Raw genomic sequence first — 27,953 nt, 5'->3', positions numbered from 1 at the left:
CCCCCCCCCCCCCCCCGGTGGTACTGATGCGGGGCTGCAGGCGTGGGTGTCACGGTCTTTATATGCCTGTAAAGCCCAGATGTTCGGGCAGATGTGTCCTAATGACAGCCATGGACGGTCCTGCGTCTTTTCTTTGTAGTGCTACCCCCTCTTCTCTCGTCTATTAACTACAGGCTACAATTTGTTAAAATTCCTGCCAGAAGAAGAAAAAAAAAGTCCCAATGAGACAATTATATTGTCTTATAAACGGTTCGGGCTCCATTATCCACATATAATTATGACTTAGGCGACAACGTGCAAAGTGAACGAGAGGGATGAGTTCACCCTCCCCTGCTGATGAAGATGATGCTACAGTATGAGGTCATTTGCCCCACAAACCTAACCCAGTTCTCCCGAACAGCTGCGGCGCCCTCCCCGAGCCACAGATCGGTACTCTGCCGCCATCTTGTGGTCGGCTCCGTGAAACGCACCGAGGTAGGGTCAGCAAGTTCATACACACACACACACACACACACATATTCATTCAAATTCATTCTCTGGTGTAGACTCACATATATTCGACGTGTTAAAAATGTATAATAAAAGATTAAAGAAAAGAGTGGAAGTGGGGATAAAAATAATAAAGGCAGCAGCGACCAAACCCCCTTCCAACCGGTAACTCATGAGTCGTTACCATGGAAACTACTAACAACGCAAGTTAGTGGAGGGAGGGTTCAGGCCTCGGCCAAATCTCAGCAAATCTCAAAAACCGAGAAAGAAAGAAAGAAAAAATAAAACAACTCATACCAGGTGTTTAAAGTTAATTTGGGGCTCCAAAGAGGAATGTTGACGCCATGTCCTTCAGCAGCTCTCGGAACACTAAAGTCAGCTACAGGAGCAGGCCCAGCCAGCCGTCCGTGTCCGCCGAGACCCTCAAGGAGATACAGGTGGGAGCCTTAAACATTTATAACTAGAATAATGCCGTGGTGTTGCTTTTTGTTAGCAGAAAAATCTCTCCTTACTGCGAAGTATATATCTAGGTCTGTAAGGTTTCAATATGAAAAGAAAAGTGGATCACAGTGTAAAACATTTGGCAAATAAAACATGGCAAATGGCATCTTTTCATGGCAGTGTAATATATTTAAGTAAAACAGGCCGGCAAGATTACCAGACAGATGGCTAATCAAAGGCTTCTGCACCGTCCTGGACAGGGTACAGAGCAGATTTTGTTTGGCCAGGGTAAAAGTCTCACTAAAAAAGGCTGATGGTGTTTTAAACTAAATATGGGACACATGCATCGAGCACAGACCAAAGCTGTGTTGCCTCACTTGAGGAATTTAGTTGCAACCTCATCTCAGAAGTTTCCTGTCACTTTATACACCCTGATGAAATGAATCTGCACTTCATTTACAACTTCTAATCCCTGACGGGCTTTTTGATAATTGCTGTGAGAATGACTTCAGCAGCAGCAGCAGCAGGCTGGTGTCAGAGAGCAGAGGCCGACATGTCGCCTCACACACTGCAGTCTGTGTTGGTTGTGTTATGAGCCTCGGCCCACTAGATGTCAGGAAGTTTCTGAAATGATTTGCCGCCCGGCCTCGCTCTGAATGCTGGATGGTGCAAGAAGAGAAGAACACAGCTGAAGAGCTTGCTTTCACTCACTGGTACTTGGTTTCCTGTATATAGTTTCTTCCACATGTTTTTTTTTTGCAACCAAACTACCTTCCACATACTTTGTGCAATTTTAACTATTCACATATCAAAAATATCAGCTCAGTCAGGAGTAGTGTGTTATGCCTTTCGGTTTTTAAAACTTTCATACTTTTCAGAATATTTAACTTTATTTTAAATACAATTCCCCATCGAAATACACTGAGATCTCCTCAATTCTTTTAAAAACATTATTCTTTTTAAAATCTGCGTCAGCATGTGTTCTCTATTTTTATCCCCTTATGCTACTTTTAGCTGCTGTTCTGCCACTTTGACCTTTTAACTACCATTCTGCTTCTTTTAACTTTTTGGTTTTTCTGATTTGACTTGTTTTAGCTGCTGTTCCACTTGTAGGTTTTAGCTGGTGCTCTGCTTGTTTGCGTCCTGCTTCTTTGAGTTTTCAGCTTTGCGTTCGGCTCATTTTAGCCTCTGTCCTGCTTGTTGTAACTTCATCAACTCAGTTTCTTCAACAAACGTCGGCACAGTCATCCAGCACTCAGCATTCACGCTGCATCTTTGCCGAAAATGCACTTTTTTTTTAGTTATTGTTGAATTCTGTCATTGTCACAACAAACAGTCTGTTTTGAAAGCCCACTTCACTCCGAATCATGACGTCATTTTAAACATTCCTGCCAGATTAATCATTTTTTTAGCATATAAAAGTTTCACCTGTGTAGTATCACAGGGTTATGGAGAAAAAAAACATTACTTAAAGAGTGTTGTCTTGACTGACTAGGTTACAAGAGTTGGAGGCCACTGCATTCTTACACAGACAGTCAGCTCCATTCACTACATACCATCTGACTGAATGTCTGTGGTTTGTTTGCACACTGTTGATCAAAAGGACAGAAAGTATTAGAAAAGACTTCTCGGCACTCTGTGGTCAGACCAAATACAGACAACTTTAATGGTATCTGTCTGTCTTCCTGTGGGTTTTGATTCCACTTACCCACTTCAGCTAAAGCAGCCTTTAGCTGCTTCAGACTGCGGAGATAATTGATATAGTTGTTGTTTTATTTTTTCATGTATTGTAATTACACCTAAATGCAGCCCAAACTTAATAATTCATAAAGAGAAAAATGATGCAAGCTCAGTATTTTATTTGGTTGTGTGCCATTTTGAACAGCATCTTTACTGTAACATTTTTTTTTGGTTTGTTTGTTTTGAAAACAGAGCCCTTTCTTCATCTTGGCCTTTGTATTCTCTTTTAGGATCCTGGCTTCTCATTCATAATTTACAGTCACGCTCTTGTTTCACGGCAGCTCACAACCAGCCGGTCCGCCGCAGAAAAATCAATCGTGGCACTGTGAAAAATTGATGACCAAACCAATATTTGATGCAAAGCTTTCCAATAATTACTTTAATATACAGTTGACTGTCGGATTCACGCGGGCAGAGCTGTGCATCACCTCTGTTGGATGCCACAATAAAAGCCTTTGGGATTTATTATCCCGAGTTGGAAGCCTTTGACCGTGTGTGTTTGATGCTGGTCATCTGTTGTCATCCCTTTATGACCCCATTTTCTACCAGGGCCCAAATGTGAGCAGGTATTCCAGCAGAAATATCACATGATTCCTGCAGCAGTGCCACAAGTTGCGCAGGAAGTGCAACTATTTCCTGTCACACGTGATCGTACAATTCTACCTAAATAAACATATGACATTCAAAAGTGATGGCAATGTAAAGATTTGTAAAATGGTGTTTGCATGAACAGCTGTGATTCTGGTGAGGTTGGAGTTGTTCTAAGACAGTAGCAGTCTGCGTTTGGTCTCGGCCCCGCTTGAACCAGCCATTTGAGCGTCAGTCCATTTAAAAGTTAACATTATTTCCCCAAACTGAGCTTGTTTAAAGAGATGTTGACGGCAGGTGAGATATAACACGTAGCCTTTCACAGTGCCCCACTTCAGAAGATCTAAACAGTCACTGTAAACAGAGTTGTGGCCGGTTTTGGTCAAATCTTGTAAATGTCGTTGTGATGCGTTAGCTCTCAGAGTACAGTATGTGTACACCAAAATTCAGCTCAAAATTTGTAAAATTGACTGGGTTAGAGCCATTTCTGTTTTGGCTAATGTCAATTAGCCATGGCGGCCACCTTAAAGTCCGGTGACTCCAAAAATTAATCAGTTACAGACAGATATCCAAGGATTCTTCCCATCTTGTGGTTCACAAGATATTTTGCTAACAGACAAACAGGGTTGACACTAATGGGTAATGCCAAGGTTTTAGGAAAAGATATCACACCATTTGTAGCACTCAGAGTGTGTGTTGCAAATGACTCTCAGCTACTGCCACACCACATTTAAGCTCAATGCTTGTAAAACGGACTGAGTCATAGCCATTGTTGTGCATCCAGTGGTCAGTTGGCTGTGGCAGCCATCTTGAATTGGGTGGACTCCAAAAGTTAATCAGTTGTAGATGCACACAGAATTACTACTTTCTGAAAGTTTCATTAAAAAATATGTCCAGTGGTTTAGGAGATTTTTTGCTAATAAACAGACAAATAAACACACACACACGCACGCACGCACACACACACACACAGAGACATTACCACCTCTTCACATTCAGCAGCGGGTGATAATTACTCATAAGCTGTGACTCTTGGCATAAACAACACTCTGCGCTGTGGCTCTATGTCTAATATACTGATTTGTTGGCTTGTAAAAATTTAAAAAGCATTATGAGGAAGAAAAAAAAATTAACTCTGCTGAGGACTGAACCGTCAACCCAAGTTTAAAGAAACAACCAAGCCTGTGATGCGGATGAGGATGTTTATCTCTGTAGTGTCACTTGTTGCTATAAGCTTTTTGAAAGACCTGAGTGCAACGGCAGCAGGGGGGGAAAAAATCGAACACAGTAAGGGTTTTATAATTAAAGAATTAATAATAGAAAGAAAACCCAAGCAGGATAACCATGGGCATAATGGCAAGCACTATGTGCGGTCATCTCACTGAAAGACACACCAGGGATTCCTTATATCAACAGGTGCAGTCGTTTAAGCTAATTAGCAGCACAAAGCCCATAGACTACACCGAGGGGCCACACAAATAGGCTTTTCTGAAATGAGCAGAAGTAGCTAAGTGGCAGCCATGGTAAGAGCTGTTTGAATTCTCTTAATGCTGAGAAATGGAATCTCTGTGCTTTTTTTTTCTTTCTTTTTTTTAGCTTAGGAAATACAGGCCTGTTCTTTATGAAAGGAAATTCTCAATTTTTAACTAGCTTGAATGAGCAAAAGTTTAACTTATTTTTTCTGAACAAGAGCCACTTTGGTAACGTAGCAAATGATGTAAGTTAGCGTTATTGAGCAGCTTGGCTCTTCGTCGTACATCTGTTTCGTCTTTTTTTGCTCCGTGTGAAACACAAGGTGGTGATACTGCGCTGCAGTGTCGACTCGGGCCTGCATCAGTCTTTACTCTTGTTTTGGTGTGTGTATAAGAAGAGACTGAAAAGTCAAAAGGAACAAGCAAAAAAAAAACCAAAACAAGTTAGGTCATGGGAAAACTCAGCAGATAAATATTTTTTGTGCAATATTTATTTAGGTGTCTTTAGAATCTGGTATTTTCAGTAAGCAGAGGGCATGCAGTAGGAAAACTGTTAAGTGGTATACATATTTCATTAAGAATCAATAACCCTTCATCACTCGTGCATTATTCAATTTATTTGTGTGTGCTTGCAGCAAACTTACTCTTTAAGAGATTCAATGTGAGGACGTTTTCCATCCAAGCTGTAATTCAGTGCAGATCTGAACAATGCTCCTGCCTCGTCCTCCATGTCCCTCCATCCTGTTGTGGTAATAGACTGGTAAGGTGAGAGCAGGACCTTGATAATTACCTTGCTGACAGGTTGTCATCCAACACCACATTATCTAGTTAGCAGTACCCTTTTGGGAGCAACGCTCTCATAATTTCAGGGCACTAACCTTTCTCGCATGGCGAACGCGAAAGGCTGATTGCTCACAAAGTGTTAGTAAAGCCACTTGTTCTCTGTGGTGTCTTCTTTGTTTGAAGCTGTAATTCTCTAATGCCATGAAAAGCAAAGTCAATTAGGAGGCTGGGATATTATGAAAGGAGGTGTCAGTCTAACAGGCCGCTGACGACTATGCTGCATTTTAAACCAGACTATCAAAACAAGGTAAGGTGACCCAAGAGTTCTGGTGTTACAGACAACTTGGCTACTTGATTATTTACTTTGGTCAAATGTAATTCATCATTAATTAGCTGCTGCGTTTGTGTCGTGTGTCTGGTAGAACGCAGATAGATAGGGAGTTAGATAAATGTACTTTAATAACCCCAGGACTAACAGATCATGTGGGATCTTGTATAAAACTGCACAACACGTCATTTACAAGGTTTGACCAAAACAGCTACAACCTTAACTTTTCTTAGTCTAAAACGCTGGCATGAAAGGCACTGTTTCAGCTCAACCAGCAAGAAATTGGAAAATATTTTATTTTGATTATTCTAAAAATTAACACCAGGTAAGACATACCTGCGGGCTCAAAAAAAATCCCTATACAGCCACATTAGATGATTCTGAAACAGTTAATCCAGAGAGGCTGCGATTTCTAAATTGATAACAAGACGAGGGAAGTTCTTGTAAAGTAAGAATTTGACAGAATGTTGAAATTACAACGCATAAAATTCGTATTCCCAAGTACTAAACATAAGACTGGAACTTCAAATCTTGGTTGGACATGTTTGGCTGTATTTACCTGAGTTTGTGTGTGTCTCTGTGTTGTGCGCGTGCGTGAAGCACAAGCATGCATTAACACTCAAATGTAACACTCCAGATTTTTCTCTGCATATGGATTCATTTCTGTCCTGTCCCCAGCTGGTGGAAAACTCAGACTTCTGACTGGAATGGCCATTAAATGTAGAACAGGTATAGCTGCAGCCCAGATGGCTGGATAGTCTCCGCTGACAACTTAATAGGCCTAACCCTTCGAGGGTGAGAGTGCACATGCAGATGAGAAAGCGATAGCACGGGTTATAGAGAAAGATATTGGAGAGGCGACTTACTGAGGCAAGGAGCTGTCATGTCGCAGATGTTTAAAAAGCATCTCTGGAGACAAATTGTTTCCAAGGTCATCCGGGTAAGAGAATTCATGCAGTCCTGGTGTTTTTCCTGTGCCGTCATTTGATGATCTTTCCACCTTTTTATCACGTAATTTTAAGCTGTTTAATTTACTACTGTGTCGTGTGAAATAATACAAACAAAAGTTGTTGACAATGTTTAATTGGTCAGTTGGTGTTACTTTTGTCCTCCAGATAGTTGGATCAGAAGTAGCTGCATTTATGGTAGATGCTAAACTGTCTTATTGTTGTTGTTTTGTTTTTGTTTTTTGTTTTTTTACAGCAGTTTTCACTTTAATTCCAAAAGCGACAGTTTGTTTATTATAGGGACTCACAGCAGCTTATCTCTGGATGCAGCTTTGTTTGCCTCTGAAAGCTTTTTAATGTTGTTACTGTTATAACATGAGTCTGTCTCTGCTGCCCTCTGCATCTGTATAATGCAAATGACTAGACATGGATGTGTGTGTGTGTGTGCATGTGTGTGTGTGTATGTGTCTGTGCCTCTCACTGAAGGATGCTGCTGTTGGTTGGTGCATTTGTGTATTTCTTCCAGTGTTGTCAATTCAATGCATTCTGTCTGTATTGTTGGTTTGAACTTGTTTACAGTAGCAAATTTTAACCTCAGCTACAAAGGGCTTAACAATACACCTTTTTTTCCTTTTATGTTGTGTTACTTAGCTGAAGTAACTCAAATTTATAATTGTATATATTTTGATTGTGACTTGTTTTTCATGCTCCAATCATGGGAAGGGGTTATTTCAGCCAATTTAGTGTGTTAAATTTCTTTAAGGCAGTAATTAATCAACATCAGGTGGTTGCATGCAGACTCTATATGTCTATGGTTCTGCGTTACACTGGTTATTTGCTTCTATGCTAGGTAATTCATTAACATTGTGTGTACATTTTGTTTAGCAAAAGTTAAAGGAGGAGCGTGAGGCTAAGCGTGCCCAGCTAGATGGAAGACATGACTACATCCTCAGTATCGTGGCCTCATGTCTGGGACAGGAGAAGGCTGATGTGGAAGATGCCATACTGGAGGGGAATCAAGTAATTTTTGATACACATTTCTATGTTTATATTGGAAAACTACAGCTGCCTTAAAATTTGGTGGGGTGGGTAAGTAGGTTGTAGCCTTTACACAATGGTGAGATGTCACAAAGTACACTTACAACTGTAGAGCTCTTGTAGTTAATTTAAATATCCTCTTCTGGCATGGTTCCTACTCATGGTGTTTGAATTTTTACAAATACTTTTAATCATTTTTCTATTTTTATGCTTACATATAAAGATCTTATTCATTGTTTTGCTAATTTAGCATCACAGTTTATACAGTGCAGCTAAAAGGTTAATCATTTATTCAGAAATTTACCAACAGTTTTGAAAGTTGTCTTAAGCAGTTAAAAAGTTTTTTTCTGCTTTAAAAAGTTTTACAAATGGACCACTCAGTTTGAAGAGGAAAATAAGAATCACTTCAATGAAGTAAAACTTTGTGGCTATAATTAAATTTTATGAATAATAATCATTTACTCAAGTACAATAGAGTAAACTTTGTGTATTGTATATTGATAATTCATTGATTTTCACACAATATTTATGTACTTATTTAGTACTCTTAATTATGTGACACATTACAGATGTAATTTTACTTCATTTTCTTCACTAAAATATATAAATTACATCTTCTTACAGTGATTTTTCAGGACATATGAGTATTTTGATTGTTTCTAATTCATTTTAATGTCTTTTAAGTTCAGGTTGTTAATTTTACATTGAGACCTTTTAAAGCCCAAACACTGACTTTTTTCAAATGTTTTTTCCCCACCTGCCTTAGATTGGCCGTATGGAGCAGTTCTTTGTGGCCGACGGTCTCCCACACCTCATGTTTTACTATCAGGACTCTGAGCCGACTGAAGAAGGTAACATGAAATAATTTACAATATATTCATAAATGAATGAAACGCGTTGACTGTCTAGATTCTCCATATCAAATTCAAGTTCTCTCTTTCATGGAAATATTTGTCAGGGATGATAAACTTGTCAAAAAAAGTAGTCAAACATTGATGAAAAGACTATTCTAAGTACTAAAAGTGTACAAGTAACACTAATTTATGGAGCTATGCAGGTGCCAGTGGGCAAAATAAAACAAGAGCTCAAAGGAATCTGTTTCTTCAGTTTAGTAAATTTTTGTGCACAGATTTTGTTTTCTGTGTGAGGAAGAAACAGAAGGAAATATAACACTGGAAATAAATTGAAGGTTTAGAGACATCTACAAACATACAGCTATAATATTTAGTAACGTTATTAGAGAACTGTCTTTCGCTTAAATCACATCAGACATTTATGAATCAAACATTTATTTCTCCCATTAGTGTCATTCTAACAGTTAAATTAGAAACTTGTGCATTTGTAAAATTATGGAGAACTCTTTTCCTCTGTTACTATTTTAACAATTCATTGAGTTTGACTTCCTGTATAGAAACCCTGTGAAAACTTGATAAATTATCTGAAACGTGTTTTACTTGTTTCCTATGTTAGTTTGGAACCCTTTTTAACATGTTCGTGTGATCACAGGTGAAAAACATGTTGAATTCACGTGTTTGTTTCTGTTAGGGTTGTTTTGAATAAACCGGGTTGTAGCGTATGTTCTACTAGGTGATTTTTGCGGAGTAACAATGATTTGATGGTTTGTTTCAAAGTTACTGATCCTGGAAGTAAAAAATGTACAACTTACTGAACCCGAACAATTATCCATTGCCTGTTTTCAAACAGAATGATGTCTGTTTGTAAATCTGAGCTCACTGATTACATAAATTAAGGAAACAAATAGCAAACCATCATCTTAAATTAAGGAATCTGATTTTTATGACCTCTGATTTTGTTTTAACCCATGGCAACTTGCGGGCTCCATGCTAATCTGAAGTCAGTGTTGGCTATCATATTTTAATATTTAATTATTTATTTCAGCAGCTGTAGCTTCAACACCCTCCCAGCTAGAGTCCCAGCAGACTGGTCAAAACAAGAAAGTGTTTGTGACAGATGGCAGAGATGTGGCATTGACCGGAGTTTGTGTCTTCTTCACCAGAGCCAACACTTTGAAGGCAATAACCTCTGAGAACATACACAGAGTGAGTCATTTTGTCCCGGTTTGATAAAAGCAGAAAGTCATTATCTGTTTTTTTTTCTTTAATGAGAGAGAGCTGATTGGGATGTTAAATAAAGACTAATCAATTAATAGATCCTTAGCCTTGAAAAATGAAGCGATCTATTTCAAATGGATTTAACTGTGACTGTGCAGAGTGAGATTTGGCTTGGAAAAAACATCAGCTAAAATTATATTTTTTATTTAGCCTCTAAACTGTATAACTTACAGCAAGAACTGAATTATATTTCATTATTTAGCTGTTCTAAAATTTCTTTGGCTTGCAGGTCAACCACATCATTCAGCAGCTCAACATGACCTGCGTTTTTCAGTCATGATGCTTCTACACAGCTGAGAGTAAAATATGCCATGCTTTATAGTCTCTTAAAATCTGTAACTTTTTTCTTTTCAAACAAACAGCTAATTCGCTGGGGAAAAAGATAATTTTACAATGTTTGTTTGCCATCTGCTTTACAGTAATTTCCTATTTGTATGATAAATAGGGTCCGTGAATGCTTCTTTTGTTTGAAGTGGGACAGCAGGGGAGTTCATCGATATCTTTCTGGTATCACAGGCAGTTCTGCCCTCCTGCTGTTGACAGCAACGCTAATCACCACTACAGATAACAGGTCATGTTTGCTACAAGCCACAGTATAAGAAGCCAAATGGAGAGCACACATATGTATTTGTGTCGAGGTAAAGGAGCTTCAGAGACTATCCAAATGGGTTTATAGTTTTTATATATTTTTGAACAAAAATAGTAACCGTAATATCTTGATTTAAATTTAATATTTATGTTGTAGCACTGGCTGGACCAGTTCCATTGAATCATCATGTGTAACAAACCTGCTATAATCACTTTAACCAAATGCACATGAAAATCAATATGGCAGAAACTGGTAAACTGGAGCTTTACTAATAGAAAAATAATGAGCTGAGGGTGAATCGGAAAGTGGATACCAGTGAGCTAACTGGGAGCAGGTGGTGAGTGGCAAACTCGGGATGAGAAATTAATTCTGAATTAGGGAGAATAAAAAAAATAAAAAAAAACCGTAATGAACAAACCTCTAAACTGAATTTAAGTCTAACTAAAAAAGTCCACCAACAAACACTATGACATCTGTACTTGTGCTTATGACTCACTGGTGTTTTGTAGCTTTTCCTGTAGGTTTATTATTATTATTATTATTATTATTATTATTATTATTATTATTATTATTATTATTATTATTATTTAATGTTTACTTAACAAGCAAAGTCTCATTGAGATTAAGAACCTCTTATTCAAGGGAGTCCTGGCCAAGAGGCAGCTACATGTAACTACATCTCAAAGTTCTCAGATGCTGTGTTGCTCAGGACCACTATACAAAAGAGATTTATTCATGAAGTCTGGTCAATTCAAATTTAAATAACAAAATAGCTGGCAAAAGTTTAACACCATGATGATTAGTATAAGGGTGGTCAGTTTCTAGAAATGAAAATAATAGAAAAAAGAAACAGGAAAAAGAAAATACAAATCTGACTAAATTCAAATTTGTGCATTTATTCACGTCTCCATACATAAACTTGTATATTTTTCCTGTTTATTGGTAAAAGTTGTCATATTTTTCGTATTTAACAAATTACAGGCTTTACAGTATTTGTAAAATAACATGTTAATGCAATCCAAATTTTAAACGTTTCATTAACTGTGTTAAAGAAGCAGAACAAATTTCCACTTTTACATTTTGACAGCTGTGTTTATCATGATAATTTTCTCAACCACTCATAGTTCATTTATCATCTTTGACAACACTAAAAAATATAGATAGGGTGTCTCACAATTTGGGAATATTTCTAGATAATGTAGAGAAATCCCCTGAATGTTCTCCTGTGGTTATCGCTCTCATTTTAAAATAGTGAAACCTGATGCTATAGGTTTGGCTCTTCACTGTAAACCAGCAGCAGCTCTACAGGTGTTGTAGAGCCTGAAATATTCAATTTCAGCCTCAGTCTGAATCTGAACTAAGTTTTATGAGAATTTCTAACACATACCTACAGTCCCTGCCAGTTCTGAAACTAATTCTCATGATTTACTTTGCTATTTATATGCATTAAAGTACTGCTTTTTGCTTACATAATGTGTGCTTTTTTTTTTTTTTGTAGGATGTGAATTTCAACATGCTGGACACAACAGATGTGGGTCTGTTAAAAAGCGTGGAGCAGTTGCTCTCAGACGTCTTTATCCCCACCCTGAGGAAAATGAACCATGGTTGGGGAGAGCTGGCCACCCCCCAGGCCCAGGCTGTAAAACAGGAGTTCATAACCTCACTCGAAAGCTTTGTGTCAGTTCTGACCGGTGCACAGGAGAGCCTACAGGAAAAGGTAAGAAATATAAGCTACTTTATGAGTAAATGCAAATAAATCAAAAAGAAAAACTATGCGTGCAGCAGCTCAGAGTAAATCCTGTTGTGGTTTGCTTTCAGGTCACCCTGAAGGAGTGTGATACATTCGACTTGCGCATGCTCAAAAGCCCAGCAGACTACAAGGCTGCAGCCAGCAGCACAGAAACCACTGAAAACATGGAGGCCTGCATGAAAGTTTGGATCAAACAGATAGAACAAGTAAGATATTCGTCGTTGCATCATCATTGTCATTGAATGCTCAAGCTTGTATGCCTTTTCTGTTGTGCTGAACAGCTTGCATTCAGATTTCAAAATGAAAAATGTTTTTTGTTTTATGTTTGCTTGAGTTGCTTTTAACTAAAACTGAACACATCAAGTATATGTAAAAAAATGTCAATGTTGGAACAGACAGGGTTTGAAATATATGCTCAGCTTACAGTCAAGCAAATAAAATGTGTTTATATGCATATAACAGTAAAAAAAAAAAACATGTACAAACATCTGCTCATTTTGAATGAGGACACTTTAATTTGAAGTTCACCGGGCAGGGTTGTTTGACTACAATAATAACCTCTCCTGATAAGTTATGCTTACTGTAGTGATACAAATCAATCAACTACAAATCATATAGTATGTGAGCATGTACCTATGTACAGGTTTTAGCTGAGAGTGACCAGCTTAGAAAGGAGGCTGATGACCTCGGCCCTCGGGCTGAGCTGGACCACTGGAAGAAACGGATGTCCCGCTTCAACTATCTTCTGGACCAGCTGAAAAGCCCTAATGTCAGAGCTGTACTTGGTGTGCTCTTGATGGCCAAATCTAAACTTATTAAGGTCAGAATGACTTCCATTCATCATAGTGGTGGCAGCACATGTACAACATTTCATTATTTTTTGCTGCTCCAAATGACTCATTCTGCCAAGTAAATTAAAATGAAAGTATTTTTTTTTTACTCTGTAATGTTCTGCATTATGAAGTGCTATTTTAAAATGCAATATTTTTTCAGTCATGGCGGGAGCTAGACACAAGGATCACTGATGCAGCCAATGAGGCCAAAGACAATGTCAAGTACCTCTACAGCCTGGAGAAGTTTTGTGATCCTCTCTACAACAGTGACCCTGTAAGATAAAAAACAAAACACTGTCTGTTGTATTAAAATTATCCAAATGTTCCGTAACCTTGTTGAATCTTGTTGATTTGTTATAGTAAAAAATAAACTTTTTTTTTTTTTTTTTTTTCTCCAGGTATCAATGGTTGATGCAATTCCAGGTTTGATTAATGCAATCAAGATGATTCACAGTATTTCTCGCTACTACAACACATCAGAAAAAATCACATCTCTTTTTGTTAAGGTACTGTACTTTAGGCTTTTATCTAACAGGATATGTCAATGTTAGACTACAAAATATAATTTAAAATTGGACAAAGTGTTGGCTTATAGTTACATTTCCTCTTCAGGTTAACACAGAAGTAATAAATGTTAATTAGAATTAGTCTTTAAACTTTGAGCTTTTTTTTCACAAGTTCATACAATTTCATGTGAAATACTTTGGTCAATCTCAGAAACATTACAATACTTTTTAACTAAGTCTTTACAGTTTTGTCCAGAGCACTTAGACCCTATCTACACTACTCCAGATATCTTTTAATTTATTTATTTTTGCATTAGTATTTTTTTCCCTGACCACGCATTCCAACAAAATTGCAGAAGCACTCATGCTGCACCCCTCGGTGGTGAGAACATCCACAGTAACCACATATCAAAATACAGAGAAAGAACGTGTTGTTTGACTAAAGATGCTCCCAAAACTTGTTTTTAAGTTTCGTTTTTTGGAAACTATTTACAGTTTTCTTTCAATTATTATTTATATCAGCATATAAAATATAATGTCAATAAGATCAGGACAGACCCACAGTAAAAACAGTTTAATTGTTTTGGTTTCTGGATCACAAAGTGATAGTGGTCATGCCCAGAATAGGCTGCTACACCATTTTATTTCCTTTTTTTAAAGCTCTGTATCTTCCGTCTACACGAACCCACTGGAAATAATGTGATTAAAAATCTCCACTTAGTAAAGTGAAGCATTTTCTTTTTTAAAATATCAGGTTTTTGCACCAAAAACTCAAGTTTGTGAATAAAGTGGTGATGCAAATACAGCAGGATAAATGCATATTTTATTTATTTTTTTAATCTCCAGAGTCGTGAGAACAAGGCTTCAGTTTATGAGCCTCTTGGTTCCACTTCACCCCCTCTTGTATGGTGTTCATCTTTTGAGAGTACTTTACAGGTTGCCACTCTCATGGACATGTAAATTTGGACACACAAGACATTCAAAAGCTATTAAAGGATGTTATTGTATCAAAAAGCATTCACCACTTAGTTTACATTCCTGTGTCAGATGACTAAGTTGGATCATTGAAGAGATGTAATGGCCGGCCAGTGCCAATTACACAAAATCAAAATCGTTCTGTATATTATTATTTTCCTCTGTGTTTATAAGTATTTACACACCAATATGAAGTACCATTGCCTATAACAAATCACAGACATTTACAATTTTTTTTAATGTCAGAGCAGCTGTTTATGATGCCGCAGTAAGTGACTATTGATTAGATTTTATCTCCTGACAGAAAAATATATCAAATGTTACAAATTACAGGCTTTGCAGTATTCGTGAAATAACAGATGTGAACACAAAGCACATATTAAAAAGTTTTAATGGCTGTTTAAGAAGCTGAACAAATTTCCACTTTTACATTTTGGCAGCTGTGTTCATAATGATAATTTTCTCAATCACTCACAATTAACAACTCTGTTATACCTCCAGGTAACAAACCAGATGATCACTGCCTGTAAGGCATACATCACTAATAAAGGTTCTAATTCACTGTGGGATCAACCTCAGCAAGTTGTTGCTGATAAAATCAAAGCTGCAATTCGCCTAAATCAGGTACGACCTAACACTTAATGAAGGAATATGTCATCCATAATCTAATCCGTTTATTTATTTGTTTTTTTTTGCTGTTTTCTTTGTCACAAGGTATTGTTTTTTTCAAGCAAAGATAACTCTACTCATGAATATCTAGACATTGTGACGAAACAGATATTACTTTTTTATGTGGGTAATTTTAAAGAATCCTAAAGAATGTCGGCCTTAAATGTTCCATAAAAAGTCATTGAATTATCATAGTGTTGTTGGATGAAAATGACTGAAGCTTGTCAAACTGTGTCTCAGGAGTACCAGCGTTGTTTCCATAAAACCAAGGAGAAGCTGGAACAAAGGCCCTCAGAGAGACAGTTTGACTTCAGCGAGATGTACATTTTTGGGAAGTTTGATGCCTTCCAGCAGCGTCTCAATAAGATACTGGAAATGTTCGACACCATGTCCACCTACTCTGCTCTGCAGGATTCCAAGATTGAAGGGCTGGAAACCGTGGCCACCAGGTTTCAGGTAAGTAAATTGTTGCATTATACTGTTAAGACATTTTCACAACACAGACATTCAGTTCATCAACCACTGATCAAACTACCAGCTAGCCAACCTAAGTGTAATTGCATAGGACTGTAGTTTTCCTTCCATTAAGTGGTGTTTGAAGTTCTTCATAATGGCTAATTGAAACCTTTTACACCAATTAAGACTTTAAGATAGGTTTTGGATCTCCCATGTAAATAATACAACCAAAAATGTAGAAACACTTTAACTGTACTGTGTTATGTTGGGTTTTCTTTGAAACCTGTTCTGACATTTACGTACATTTATTGTGATAAACAGATCATTTCCAAATCAGGAGATCCAATGAAGTGGATATATTGATGAGTAATAAGTAGTAAAATATGTATTTGTAGTAGACATTTATATTTGGCCAGCATTGACAGAGAGCTCCAGTCAAATATCACAGTGACAGATGATTGTTTTTGTTCCCTGGTTTCTTGTTAAGCAAAAAGTTCATTCTGTTTTTAGAATAAGACTGTTTTGAATGATAAACTAATACATGAGGTATATGAACATGCAGTATTGCCTGTAATCTGTGTTTTCCCATCCCCTGAGGGTATATTGATGCAACATGTCTGTGTGTTTCTGCTTCTCTGGATGTACAGACTGCAGAAATGCAGGTGAAATGGGAGGTAATGTCTCACTGTGGTCTCCAGCTTTTATCACTGCATGGATCATTTTCATTTTTAAAGTCGGCAACTTGCAGTGCTTTCTCATTGTCTATGAACTATCCCCCCTTACATATCTAATGAGAATACTAACTGCATGGAACATGAACAAATAACTATTTATCAAATTTCTGAAAGATTGTTTCATTTGTGTTCCTCTTATTTTAGTGCTTGTGTCATTGCAGTTTAATTAGTATATCCAACTTACTAATTTTGTTCTTACAATAGCTTTTTTTTATTATCATAGCCACATTATTAGCCACACACACGTCATCAAATTGCTATTTTTTCCTACTTCTAAGTTTAACCTTAAAACTTTAACATTTACATCCATTATTGCAGTTTGCATCAATAATTTCAGTATGATCTATTTTATCTGAGATAGCAGTCCAGTACAATACTGGACTGCTACGTTTGTCACAGTATGTGATGAGCTGTCATGACATGTGTTCTCATTGGGGCTTAATGTGAGAAGGTTATATGGACGTTCACTATAGTTAGATGTGGATAACAACAACTAAAACTATAAAAAATAGCTTTTAAAGTTCCTCATTCTGCTTCAAGATACATGTATGGTTCACAATTATATAGCACCTTTTTAAATTTTCTGTAATATATACATAATTTCCTTTATATAATGTGTTGACATTCACCCACACACATCCACTAATACATGCTTTTGTATTATGTTTTTGCTTTTTATATATTTGTATCACTCTTTTAAACTCTTACTCATACAACTGGTGCACAATGCATTCCAAAACTGAAATAAGCTACAGCTAATTTTGAAGTCACTAATTCTTTTGAGAGATTTTACCAATCATTTCCTGCTCAATAAAGTTTTCACTGTTACCTTATGTACATGATCCATGCATTTTCATTTTTTTCGGTTCTCATTTACGGTAATTCCCAAATAAACAAAAGTTTATTAAAATAAACATTTTGCTTGCTTCCTAGTTTTCATACTTTACTCCCTTCTGCTGTTTCATGATTTAGGAGCTGGATTAAAGGAGACTGGAGAACTCTCCTTTTAAAGACCCTGACAGTTAGCTTTGCTGTGGAACTATAACTCTTAGTATGCTGTAAAATGTGGTGTTTTCATTTCATTTTGTTTTTACTCTTGATAAACTCCCAGACTATGGTTGTTGTATTTCTCACATGAATAAACAACCTAATACACAGTTCCACAGTTCTAACAAACTGCTGGAAATTGCTTAAAATTAGGTTATTGATTAATTTTAGTTGGAACAGTCTTGATGGAAGTTCAGATTCAGAACAAAAAACATTGCAAAATGTCTTGAGTTATTTGTTCTAAACCTGAATACATTTTTATAAAATAACTTGTGCATTCATGTTTTAAACTGAATGTTTGTGTTTCACAGGCTATTGTAATGAATATAAAGAAAAAGCATTACAGTTTCCTAGACCACAGAAGAACTGATTTTGATGTCGACTATGAGGAATTCTGCAAAAGCACCTCTGAGCTCCATGTAAGTTAAGTGCAGACACAAAAAAACTACAAGTAGTTTATATGGTCTATAAAGCATAAAAGGTTATAGTCGTACTAATTGTACTGTGCGTATTAGTATACAAAATCTGTTGGTAAGCAGAAAAATTTGCTACAGGTAGATCCCTGGTTTCTGTACTCTGTCTGTACTGAATTACTTCATAATATCTGATGCCAGGGGGGGATTTATATAAATCACTTTTCATCAGTCAGCTCAGGGTTTGCTAAACCTCTTTTCTGGAAACCCCCTCTGGAGAGACTAAAACAATGCATACTTTGATTAAACAGCTTTACAACATGCAGGTTTGTCTTTTGTGAGAATTTTGACGATATAAGATAAATTTAAGACCGTCAAGCTCAGTACATGCACTACATATTCATATTTAATTTAGGGTGGGATGGAGTTCAGGTATGCTGATAGAGGGGTTTTTTTTTTTAGTAATTTTAGTAAATATTTCTCTTTCTGGTGTTTGTATGTCCAGAACCAGCTGAAGAGTTTCATGGATAACACATTTGAAAAGATTCAAAATACAGAAAGAGCTTTAAATGTGCTGAAAAACTTTGAAAGGTAGGCCTATTATTGTTTGTGTATTTTTCTTTTTTTTTTTGGTGTCTATTTTCAAAAACTCTGAAATCTAACTACCTGTCTTTCTTGATCTACGAAAACAGACTGGGCATTCCTGATCTTGGCATTGGCGAAAAGTATCAGAGCATTTTCCAGAATTATGGCCACGACATCGAAATGGTTTCTCGCATTTACATGAAACAGAAAACGGACCCACCCATTGGCAGGGACATGCCACCAGTGGCGGGTCGCATCATGTGGGCTCGGCAACTGTACAGACGAATCCAGGGTCCCATGGATCTCTTTCAAGAGGTTCTACTGAATTTATGACTATACAGTTTGCCTGGACTTAGGTTTTGGTTTTGTATATCCACAGGAATATTTTCTTTCAACTTTTATAATCTGTTCTATCCTTGTGTAGCATCCAGACGTTCTTTCTACACCTGATGCTAAGAAAATTATCAAGAACTTTAACAGGGTAGCAAGGGTCCTGTTGGAGTATGAAATACTTTACCATCACAGCTGGATGACAAAGGTACAGTAAAGAGAGCGAAGAATGGAGATTAGGAAATAAATTAAAACAGAATGAGGCAGTAAAAATGACATAGTTGTATGTATGAGTATTTATGGTCTCATTATATACAGCATGCATGAATCAGTGTTTGTGTGAATGTGTAATCAATCATTGCTTTTCAGCACTAATATTACTCTTTATATGCATGTTTTTTTTCCAACTCTCTCTTTGATTTCTGTTTTCATTTGTTTGCTGACAACACTGCACTAAAATTTCCCATTCTATCTCTGTATGTCGTGTACAGATGGAGGATGCCAGGGCAGGCCTGCAGGCCTCACTCTTGGTCAGGTCTCCAGAAACTGGGCAACTGTTTGTGAACTTTGACCCAGAGATACTGACCCAAATCAGGGAGGCAGACTGCATGACACAAATGAACTTGGAGATCCCTCCCTTTGCTGCGCTGTTGCAGCAGAAGCAGATTGTACTGAAGAAAAACTATGATAAGTTACAGGTGGATATATATTCTAACTTACGGTTTTATATGTATGCCTGTCTGTCCGTCTGTTTGTTTATCCATTTGTCTACCAAATTTGTGTTATGTAAAATAATGCTCCGTCTCAGCTAGTAAGTGACTAAAACTGAGAGCAAGACTTTAGGACAGTAGGGAAAAAGTCCTGCAAAGAACACCTGTATTCATGTCTATCCTGTTTCACAGCTAATGCTGAGTGAGAACACCAGAGTACGAGCCAAGATTCAGACTGCTTTTGAACAGCTGGCTATGCCGCATGTTGCTAAGGTGAGAAGCAATAAAATTCAAGTGTCACTGAAAAGCAGTTGTATTGAACATTATTTAGGGTTTCCATAACATGCTAAATAATAATGTAATTAATGATAAAGCTACTTTTATTTGATGATTTAGTTTGATATTTTTATTTTTCAGTTAGGGTCCTTTTGTAATTAGCCTAATGCAAGTTATAGTTACCCATAGTTTTATTAATTTTAAATACTCAATAGTAATATAAAGCTCTAAAGATTCAAAGAACATACTTTCAGTTGTTAGTCCTATATTCAGTTTGCTACATGAACATGGTTTAAGTCAGGGGTGGGCAACCCTGGTCCTCGAGGGCCACTATCCTGCATGTTTTACTTGTTTCTCTGCTCCAACACACCTGATTTGAATCAAGGGGGGTTTAACAGGCGTCTGCAGAACATGAAGAGGTGATTTAACCACTGAATCAGGTGTGTTGGAGCAGAGAAACAAGGAAAACATGCAGGATAGTGGCCCTGCAGGACCAGGATTGGCCACCCTTGGTTTAAGTCATTCAGTTTTTTTTCTTTCCATACAATGTTAATTATTTTCTGGTTCTAATTAATACCCTCAGTATCTGTTTTATTTATTGCTTGCTGCCATGAAAGGCATGAGATAATGTAACTGCCTGTGTGTTTGCTCATGCGCTTGTCTTTAATTGTTAGCAAAATATCTCATAAATCACTGAATGGATTTTAAACTCTCAGAAAGTATCCATTGAATGTACCTCTACAACTGATTAACTTTTAGAGTCAACCCAATTCAAGATGGTCACCACAGCCAACATTACTTTTAATATTTGATCAAAAGTGCTATAACTCATTTTTTATTTTTTTAATGTAAAATGATTTTAGTTTAAACCTCTGATATAATTGGTGGCACATTTAAACAGAAGCAAACACACAAATTAGTGAATTTTCTTTAATTTTCTGTTTCTGGTAATTTATGGTTGTCAAATTATTTATTGTAGGTGAACTTAACAAATGAGATTTACTTTCTCAATCTTTATTATATACTTTATTATATTATTGTGATCATATACTAGTTTTTGTGTTGTAGGATTTAAACAAAGCACAAATATGTCACTTGCTTTACAGGTGGATGAATCTATACAGCCAGGTTTGACCTTCCTAAACTGGACATCTCTGAATATAGATAAATATCTAAGCTGCATTGACAAAGCATTGGGTAAGCAAAAACTCGAAGTCAGATCGATGCCTCGTATGCTGACACGTAAGACATTCTGCAAGTCAGCATTGGCAGCATATGGAGAAGTTTACATTATTGAATGTATTGTGTCCTTACAAACAGAGAATTCTCCTTTTTTACCACCATGGTTGTCTTTGATAGCCATTTTTTTTCTTTCATTTTCCTTCTGCCCCTCTCTGTCTTTGAATTGAGAAAGCTTTTTGGATGAGAAGTGAAACATCTTAAACCAACAAGAAAAGAAGTCTAGTTGCATTCTTTAAAACTCTTAAGGTTTTCCATGTCCTGCATGACTGAGACTCTACAGAGACATTCTTTCTTTCTCTTGATCCTCTGTGTCTTCAGTCGATTTGGAGCTGTTGATGGACAGAGTGAATGACTTGGTGGAGTTTAGAATAGATGCAGTACTTCAGGAGATGAGTGGATCCACACTGTGTGTTCTACCAGAGGACGATCCAGTCACCTGTGATGAATTTGTTAAAACAACCAAGGTAAATAAATACTAATGACATTTGTTTCCATAAGAGAAAAACCTTATCATTGTGCAGTTATAATTTTACTACAGTGAAGTCACCTTCTTAGTTACAATCTCACATGTGTGTCTAGGACCTGTGTATTAAACAAGCTCAGACTCTCCACATTAAGAGCGCACTTGTGGAGGAGGCTGCCAATGAACTGATCAACATGCTGATGGAGTTTGACCACAGTCATAAAGAGGAGGAGGAGAAGGTTGAGGAAGAAAGCAGCACTGAGAAAAAGACCACAGACCACCTTAACGCTGAAGGTTGTATCTTGTTCTAGTATAGGATGTTTCAAATCCCACACCAAGTTATTTAAATTTGATCCAAATTAAAACTTTAAAATACATATTCTATAAATACAATTCTCCAACTCATCAACACAAACTTTTCTGAAGTTGTTGTTCACATCTAACATGTTGCCTCCTTAGGGGAAGATGAACACTACTCAGAGGGCCGTCTCTTCTCTAGAAACACACTGGGCCCTCCTGCTAGTGTTGGGCCTTCATCTCCCTTGATGAGGAGGAAGAAGAAGAGGAATCTGATGGAAGTAATGGAAGAAGAAGCCCAGGAGCTGCTCTCCTACTTCAACCATCGCAATGTAGATGCCCTGCTCAGGGTGACGCGTAACACCCTGGAGATGATACGCAAACGAATACATACTTCATCGCTCATCCCATTTCTTAGTGGGTCTAGCCTTAATGTTACTCTTTAAAATTGAAACTCATTGTCATTTTGTAAATCCATGTGATGACAAACCTCTCTTTTGGTTTTGCTCTTTCATTCTGAGCTCATCAATATATTATGGTCCCTTGATAGGTGAGAGTGATGCACTCAGTCATGGGAAAAGCAGTAGTCAGCAGGCTATCTTCAGAGTCAATGTGACCCTCTCCATACCTAATATTGTCATGGTTCCAGCCCTGGAGGAGGTCCAGCAGGCTCTGAACCGGGCTGTGGAGTGTGTGGTCAGCGTGAGCAAAGGAGTCAGCCAATGGAGTAAAGACAGAATTTCCAAGGTACAATAATTGGATAAAGGCACCCCTTTTTTTTTCTCCCAATTGTAACTAATGGATTTAAATTTTGTTTTTTCTGGGCTGATGACGGTTCTGTCCAGCAGCCAACCAAACAATTACTAATGTCTTTCCTTTTATTTGATTTTTGTGTTGTAGAAGAAAATGAATGAAAGACGAATGGCGGCTTTGAAACAAGATGGCTCTGAGAGTGAATCAGACGATGGAACAGCAACACACATGAGTGTGGCTGGTACGAGGAGAGAAAACAACTTACCGAACCAAACATGAACAGTATAACAACTAAGAAATTTATCTTGCTTGACGTTTATTCATATAATCTTTTTTTGAGAGTTGTGTGTACTTTTTTACAACATTCAATCAGACCTCTCTATTTCACAGCTCAGTAGAGCAAAGCCATGTCTGACTGACTAGATAGCGACGTGTTGATGGAAGTGACATGATTTGTTTTTGGAAAGGAAAATAGTTTTAAATTTTATTCAGATAGAACTGTCCTTTAAGTGACATTTACCAAAAGATACACTTGAGCTTATCCAAAGAAGCTTTTAAAATAAAACTTAAATACAGTACATCTTTATTTATGTGTATATATTTTATTTAAAAAAAACATATTTTCTGTCTTCCAAACTTTCCAGAGGGCAGCATTTCAGACACTGCATCTGTGATTCAGTCCATCCCATTCCAGGCCAGAAATTACTACAAGAGTGTTTCTGAGAACAAGGAGATAGTCAAGTTGGTGTCTGTTCTCAGCTCCTCCATCACCTCTACCAAGAAGGTAAGTGACATTTAATATTTACAGAACTGATAGAATAAATCAGAATCCACTTGAAGTACGCTTCATTGGTTTTCGTTTTTGCGCAGGAAATAGTTTCTGCTCTTGACCGTTTCAGTCGTTACCATCACATTTGGAGAAAAGACCGTGAGGATACCATGCAGAGGTATTTTTCACTGAAAAGTAAAATTTTAGTCTCGCTCTTAAAAACAGCTGTCATTGTTTTGTTTTTTTTTGTTTTGTTTTTACAGATTTATCCAGGGGAATCCCTTGTTATCAGAGTTTGAAAGCCAGATTCTTTTCTATCAAGATCTGGAGCGCGAAATAAACTCTGAACCAGAGTACATCACTGTGGGAGCCTTAGCTTTATTTACAGGTAAGACAAAATTTTAAATATTGTAAATTTGACAAAGTAAACTAATCTCTATACTTGCTCATGTTTTTTTCTTTGTTCAAGCTCACCTAAAGATGTCCCTCACTGCTGAAACTAAGAATTGGATGGTGGACTACGGACTCTACTGTAACAATAAATATCACTCCGAGATGGAGCAGATCTTTGCTTTTATTGATGAAGCAGGAAAAAAACTGAATCGACAAATCAAAGACTTGGATGACATTCGCATTGCTATGGCAGCACTCAAGGAGATTAGAGAGCAGCAGATCCATATTGACTTTTTAGTTGGGCCAGTTGAGGTAAATCAAACATCAGATATTTATTTATTGTTTTTATCATGTGGTAGCTTTTGGACCTCCTTTTTTAAACAAAAAAATCCACATAATGAAAAGGATTTTAGGGAATAAAGTAAATAAAACTAAGTAGATCTGTGTATGCACGTGGGCTGTTTAAAAAGAAGAGGAAGCAGTCTTAACAAGCATTAATCTCAGCTGCTGCTTTATGATTCAGGATCACTGGCCGTTTCATGTTTTTGCTCTCAAAAATGACTGTGTCCTTATGGTTGGGACCTGCAATGAATTAAAATTTATTCACCCCAGGCCCTGCAGCTGAAAAACTCTCTAATAGAACAGGGCTTTGGGTACAGAGAAGTGTGCTGCTGCTAATTCTCTGCTAGCTGTGGATTTTTATATTCCTTCATGTTCATCGATCCAATGGACCAGTGTGGAAGGGGTTGCACACATTCTGGCAGTAAAGCTGATCTCACCTTTGACCATAGTTTCCACTTTATAATCCTTTCTAAATAAGCTACGATAGATAGCTGGGAGTTGTTTTTCTTTTTTTTTTTTTCCAGGAGTGCGGTGTGCAGTAAGTGTTGTGTCAAAAAGTACACCAACTCTAAAAGCATGGTTATGAAAAAAACTTGGCCTGTCACTACCAGGTGCTGGTGTAAGAAAAACAAAACAAATAAAAAAACAATGAGACAGTCACATTCATTCTTTGAGTTTGCCTATTTTAACTAGTCTTCAAATGTTCAGATATTAATGCCCATCTCTAGTAAGCACAAATGCAGAAATGTGCTTTTGCATTATTGTTATTGTCATAGTATGTAGGTGTTTTTATTGTTTACTACATTGATGTTTTTTGTTTTATCTCTTTTTTGTTAACTGCATTTAATGTATGTCATTGAAAAAAGATTTTAGATTAAATCAGAGGCAGTGTAGCTAAAATTAATTTCAATATTTAATTGATATTTTTTGATTCAGTTCTATCATGATTGGTACATTTTGCCCTTCCTCACAGGAGTCCTATGCTATGCTTCATAAACACGAGCTGTCAGTGGCTAAAGAAGAGGTTGATAAGGTGGACACTCTGCGGTACACGTGGGAAAAGCTGCTGTCCAGGACCGTGGAGGTGCAGAATGAGTTGGTTGCCCTGCAGCCACACTTCAGAGGAGAACTTGTTAGCAATGTGAAAACATTTCAAGAGGACTGCCACCACTTTTACCAAGATTACGAGAAGGTTAAAAAAACCCCGACTGAAATGGCAAAACTTGGTCTGTGTCACAAATGACAAGAACTTATTTTTCTCGCTCTGTTTCAGGATGGGCCTATGGTGGTGGGGCTAGCTCCTCAGGATGCCAGTGACAGGCTGATCATGTTTCAGGTCAGTAGTACGCTATATGAGCTTGACAGGACTGCTTTTTTTAAAGTATCAGTCAGTGTGTTTGTGATATAGACTAAGTAAATTATTTGTTTCGTAATAAAAATGGGTATATGATAAATAAGTTTAAATACTTATTATGTTTGCTGAAATAATCTGTTTGCTAAAAATGAAATGAAATCAAACTAAAACTGACAGATCTGCTGCTGTGGAGTAAATTCTTACAGAATTTCATTTTATTAAAAGTCTGAAACAGCTGAAAATCATGACTGTCTTAGGACAATTAATGTAATATTTAGTGCCATTATGCAGTGAGTGAATGGGTTTTGTTGCTGTTGTATCTTTCAGAATCGATTTGACAATCTGTTCAGGAAGTATATCACTTACACTGGAGGAGAGGAGCTGTTTGGACTTCCTGTTACCCAGCATCCTGAGCTGTTGGACATTAAAAAACAGCTGGCTTTGCTGCAAAAGTTGTACGGCCTTTACAACAACGTCATTGAAACAGTCAATGGTTACTATGAGATCCTCTGGGCTGACATCAACATTGAGAGGGTCAATAATGAGCTGCTTGACTTTCAGACCAGGTTAGAATTCGATTTCTTGACATTTGTTCTAAAGTCTTTTTGAAACACATCTGGATGAAATGTTTTAGTCACTTTTGAGCTGATTTGGTGTTAAATGATTTGGTTAAATATAAATCATGCATCTCTAGTAAACATCAAACAAACACAACAAAAGGCTTTTCTGCCTGAAGTGAGAACACACTATTCATGTTGCAAAAGAGGTAGAACAAATATGTAAATAACTTCAGAAAATAAAAAATTGAAAAGAAGATTAGGGACATAATTTCCATAAGCTTTCCCCTGCTTTGAGTGACCTCTGTTCTGCTTATATTAAAATTCTTTCAAATGTAATTACTTTAAAAATTGTTTTTCAATATTACTCTTTTCACTTTTTTTCAGTAGGGTATATTGATACAAAATATCTGCATAACATAATTTGGGTCTAAATATTATGATATTCCTGCTTGAAGTGCCTCCGGCCACACAAGAAATGCTACAGCTTACTAGTGCTATTTGCTCTTGCAAATAACCATATAATTTTATGTAAATAAAACTGATCGTAGTGTAAAGGTTTATTATATAATGTTCGCATGAACCGCTATGAATTTTCTGAAAGTGGAGTGGTTTTAAGATGGTAGCAATCTGCTTCGGTCTTGGCCCCTGTCAGGCTCGTCATTAGTTTGTTAATCTAGTCAGTAATAAACTCTGTTTCCTCAAACTGAAGTGGTTCAAAGCAATACCATGTCTACAGTGCTATATTATATTAATATTTTCAAAAATTATGCACACATATGATGAATTTTATTTTGATTTTCTACTCCAAATATTACAACAGATAAACACAATCTGCCTCTAGTTCAAACACGTTTCCACAGTCTTTTACCTGCAACTTTCTTTTCTCTTTCCTTGTCCATGCAGCTTTCTCACAGTTAGTTCACTTTGTCTTTTTTGCGCACCTAATACAATGCACAAATGAAATGTTGGTGGTTATTTCTTTTCAAGAAGCTTTGTGGTTGTTGTTTGTAATTCAACAAGTAATTTTAGTTCTGTTACTAAAACTGACCTGTTAAACTGATGATCTTCTGATAAAATATAATTTTAAATTGCTCTAGTTACCAAAGGTTACAGTATTTGAACTTTACACTACGATCAATGAACTCGTAGCTTTAAGTTTATTGACTATTGCACTCTCTAAACTAAAAGATGTCGCAAGCTGCCTCGTGCTCTTAAGGAGTGGCAGGCTTTCCTGGACCTGAAGAAGACTATTGATGAATTCAGTGAGTGCTGCCCCCTGTTGGAGCTCATGTCTAACAAAGCTATGATGACGCGGCACTGGAAGAGAATTACTGAGGTCAGTAAACCACGGGTGGCTGCTGTTGTCTGTCTCCAGTTCAGATAAAGTCATCCCACGTGCCTACTTTTGTTTAGAGAAACAGAGACTGTAATTTAACTGGTTTTTGTGTCTAGGTAACGAGCCATACCTTCGAGGTGGAAACTGATACGTTCAAGCTGCGTAACATTATGGAAGCTCCTCTGCTCAAGTTTAAAGAAGAGATTGAGGTAGGCATAAAGAAAGAGCTTATTACTTTTGCATAATAATGGTACAGTTGAAGTCAGAAGTTTTAATAACTCATCATGGCTATAAATGTCAGTAATTTTGGGCTTGTAATAATTTCATTGAACCATTCTTTTTTGAGGGTTTAATGATTACACAACAAACAACTTCAGTGACTTTTAAAACAAGAACAGTTTGAATTTATTGTGAATTTTCTGAAATCCACACAGGATCAGAAATATACAGATGGGGTCAAATATATATTTTCACTCCATAATATTTGCTTAACTGTCCCTTAGCAAGTTGCATCTCAACCACACACTTTTTGTAGCCATTAACAAGCTTCTAGCATAAATCTGGTTGGATATTTCACCGCTATTCTTGGCAGAACTGGTAAAGTTAAATAAAA

At 37.0% G+C, this 27,953-nt stretch overlaps 1 protein-coding gene across 1 annotated transcript in view; it reads left to right on the top strand.

The window, feature by feature from the left end:
- The first annotated feature begins 6,628 nt into the window (after positions 1-6,628).
- The window catches only part of dnah5 (dynein, axonemal, heavy chain 5), a 92,456-nt gene continuing 71,131 nt past the window's right edge, over positions 6,629-27,953 (top strand). Inside the window, exons 1-32 of the mRNA XM_025004554.2 lie at positions 6,629-6,781; positions 7,674-7,808; positions 8,593-8,677; positions 9,726-9,886; positions 12,046-12,264; positions 12,366-12,503; positions 12,941-13,117; positions 13,291-13,404; positions 13,529-13,636; positions 15,113-15,235; positions 15,521-15,736; positions 17,829-17,936; positions 18,436-18,521; positions 18,623-18,830; positions 18,940-19,053; positions 19,337-19,543; positions 19,748-19,828; positions 20,938-21,028; positions 21,392-21,537; positions 21,653-21,830; positions 21,996-22,250; positions 22,384-22,580; positions 22,734-22,827; positions 23,231-23,370; positions 23,457-23,533; positions 23,619-23,743; positions 23,825-24,060; positions 25,064-25,282; positions 25,364-25,426; positions 25,772-26,010; positions 27,193-27,340; positions 27,457-27,549. Coding sequence (XP_024860322.1) covers positions 6,725-6,781; positions 7,674-7,808; positions 8,593-8,677; positions 9,726-9,886; positions 12,046-12,264; positions 12,366-12,503; positions 12,941-13,117; positions 13,291-13,404; positions 13,529-13,636; positions 15,113-15,235; positions 15,521-15,736; positions 17,829-17,936; positions 18,436-18,521; positions 18,623-18,830; positions 18,940-19,053; positions 19,337-19,543; positions 19,748-19,828; positions 20,938-21,028; positions 21,392-21,537; positions 21,653-21,830; positions 21,996-22,250; positions 22,384-22,580; positions 22,734-22,827; positions 23,231-23,370; positions 23,457-23,533; positions 23,619-23,743; positions 23,825-24,060; positions 25,064-25,282; positions 25,364-25,426; positions 25,772-26,010; positions 27,193-27,340; positions 27,457-27,549 — 4,638 coding nt within the window. The 5' untranslated portion in view covers positions 6,629-6,724. The remainder of the gene's footprint in view (positions 6,782-7,673; positions 7,809-8,592; positions 8,678-9,725; positions 9,887-12,045; positions 12,265-12,365; positions 12,504-12,940; positions 13,118-13,290; positions 13,405-13,528; positions 13,637-15,112; positions 15,236-15,520; positions 15,737-17,828; positions 17,937-18,435; positions 18,522-18,622; positions 18,831-18,939; positions 19,054-19,336; positions 19,544-19,747; positions 19,829-20,937; positions 21,029-21,391; positions 21,538-21,652; positions 21,831-21,995; positions 22,251-22,383; positions 22,581-22,733; positions 22,828-23,230; positions 23,371-23,456; positions 23,534-23,618; positions 23,744-23,824; positions 24,061-25,063; positions 25,283-25,363; positions 25,427-25,771; positions 26,011-27,192; positions 27,341-27,456; positions 27,550-27,953) is intronic.

This window comes from Kryptolebias marmoratus, linkage group LG16 (assembly GCF_001649575.2).
Source record: "Kryptolebias marmoratus isolate JLee-2015 linkage group LG16, ASM164957v2, whole genome shotgun sequence".
NCBI classification, from domain to species: Eukaryota; Metazoa; Chordata; class Actinopteri; order Cyprinodontiformes; family Rivulidae; genus Kryptolebias; species Kryptolebias marmoratus.
Note: the sequence above shows the minus strand (reverse complement) of the source record. Positions and strands in the feature narration are given on the sequence as shown.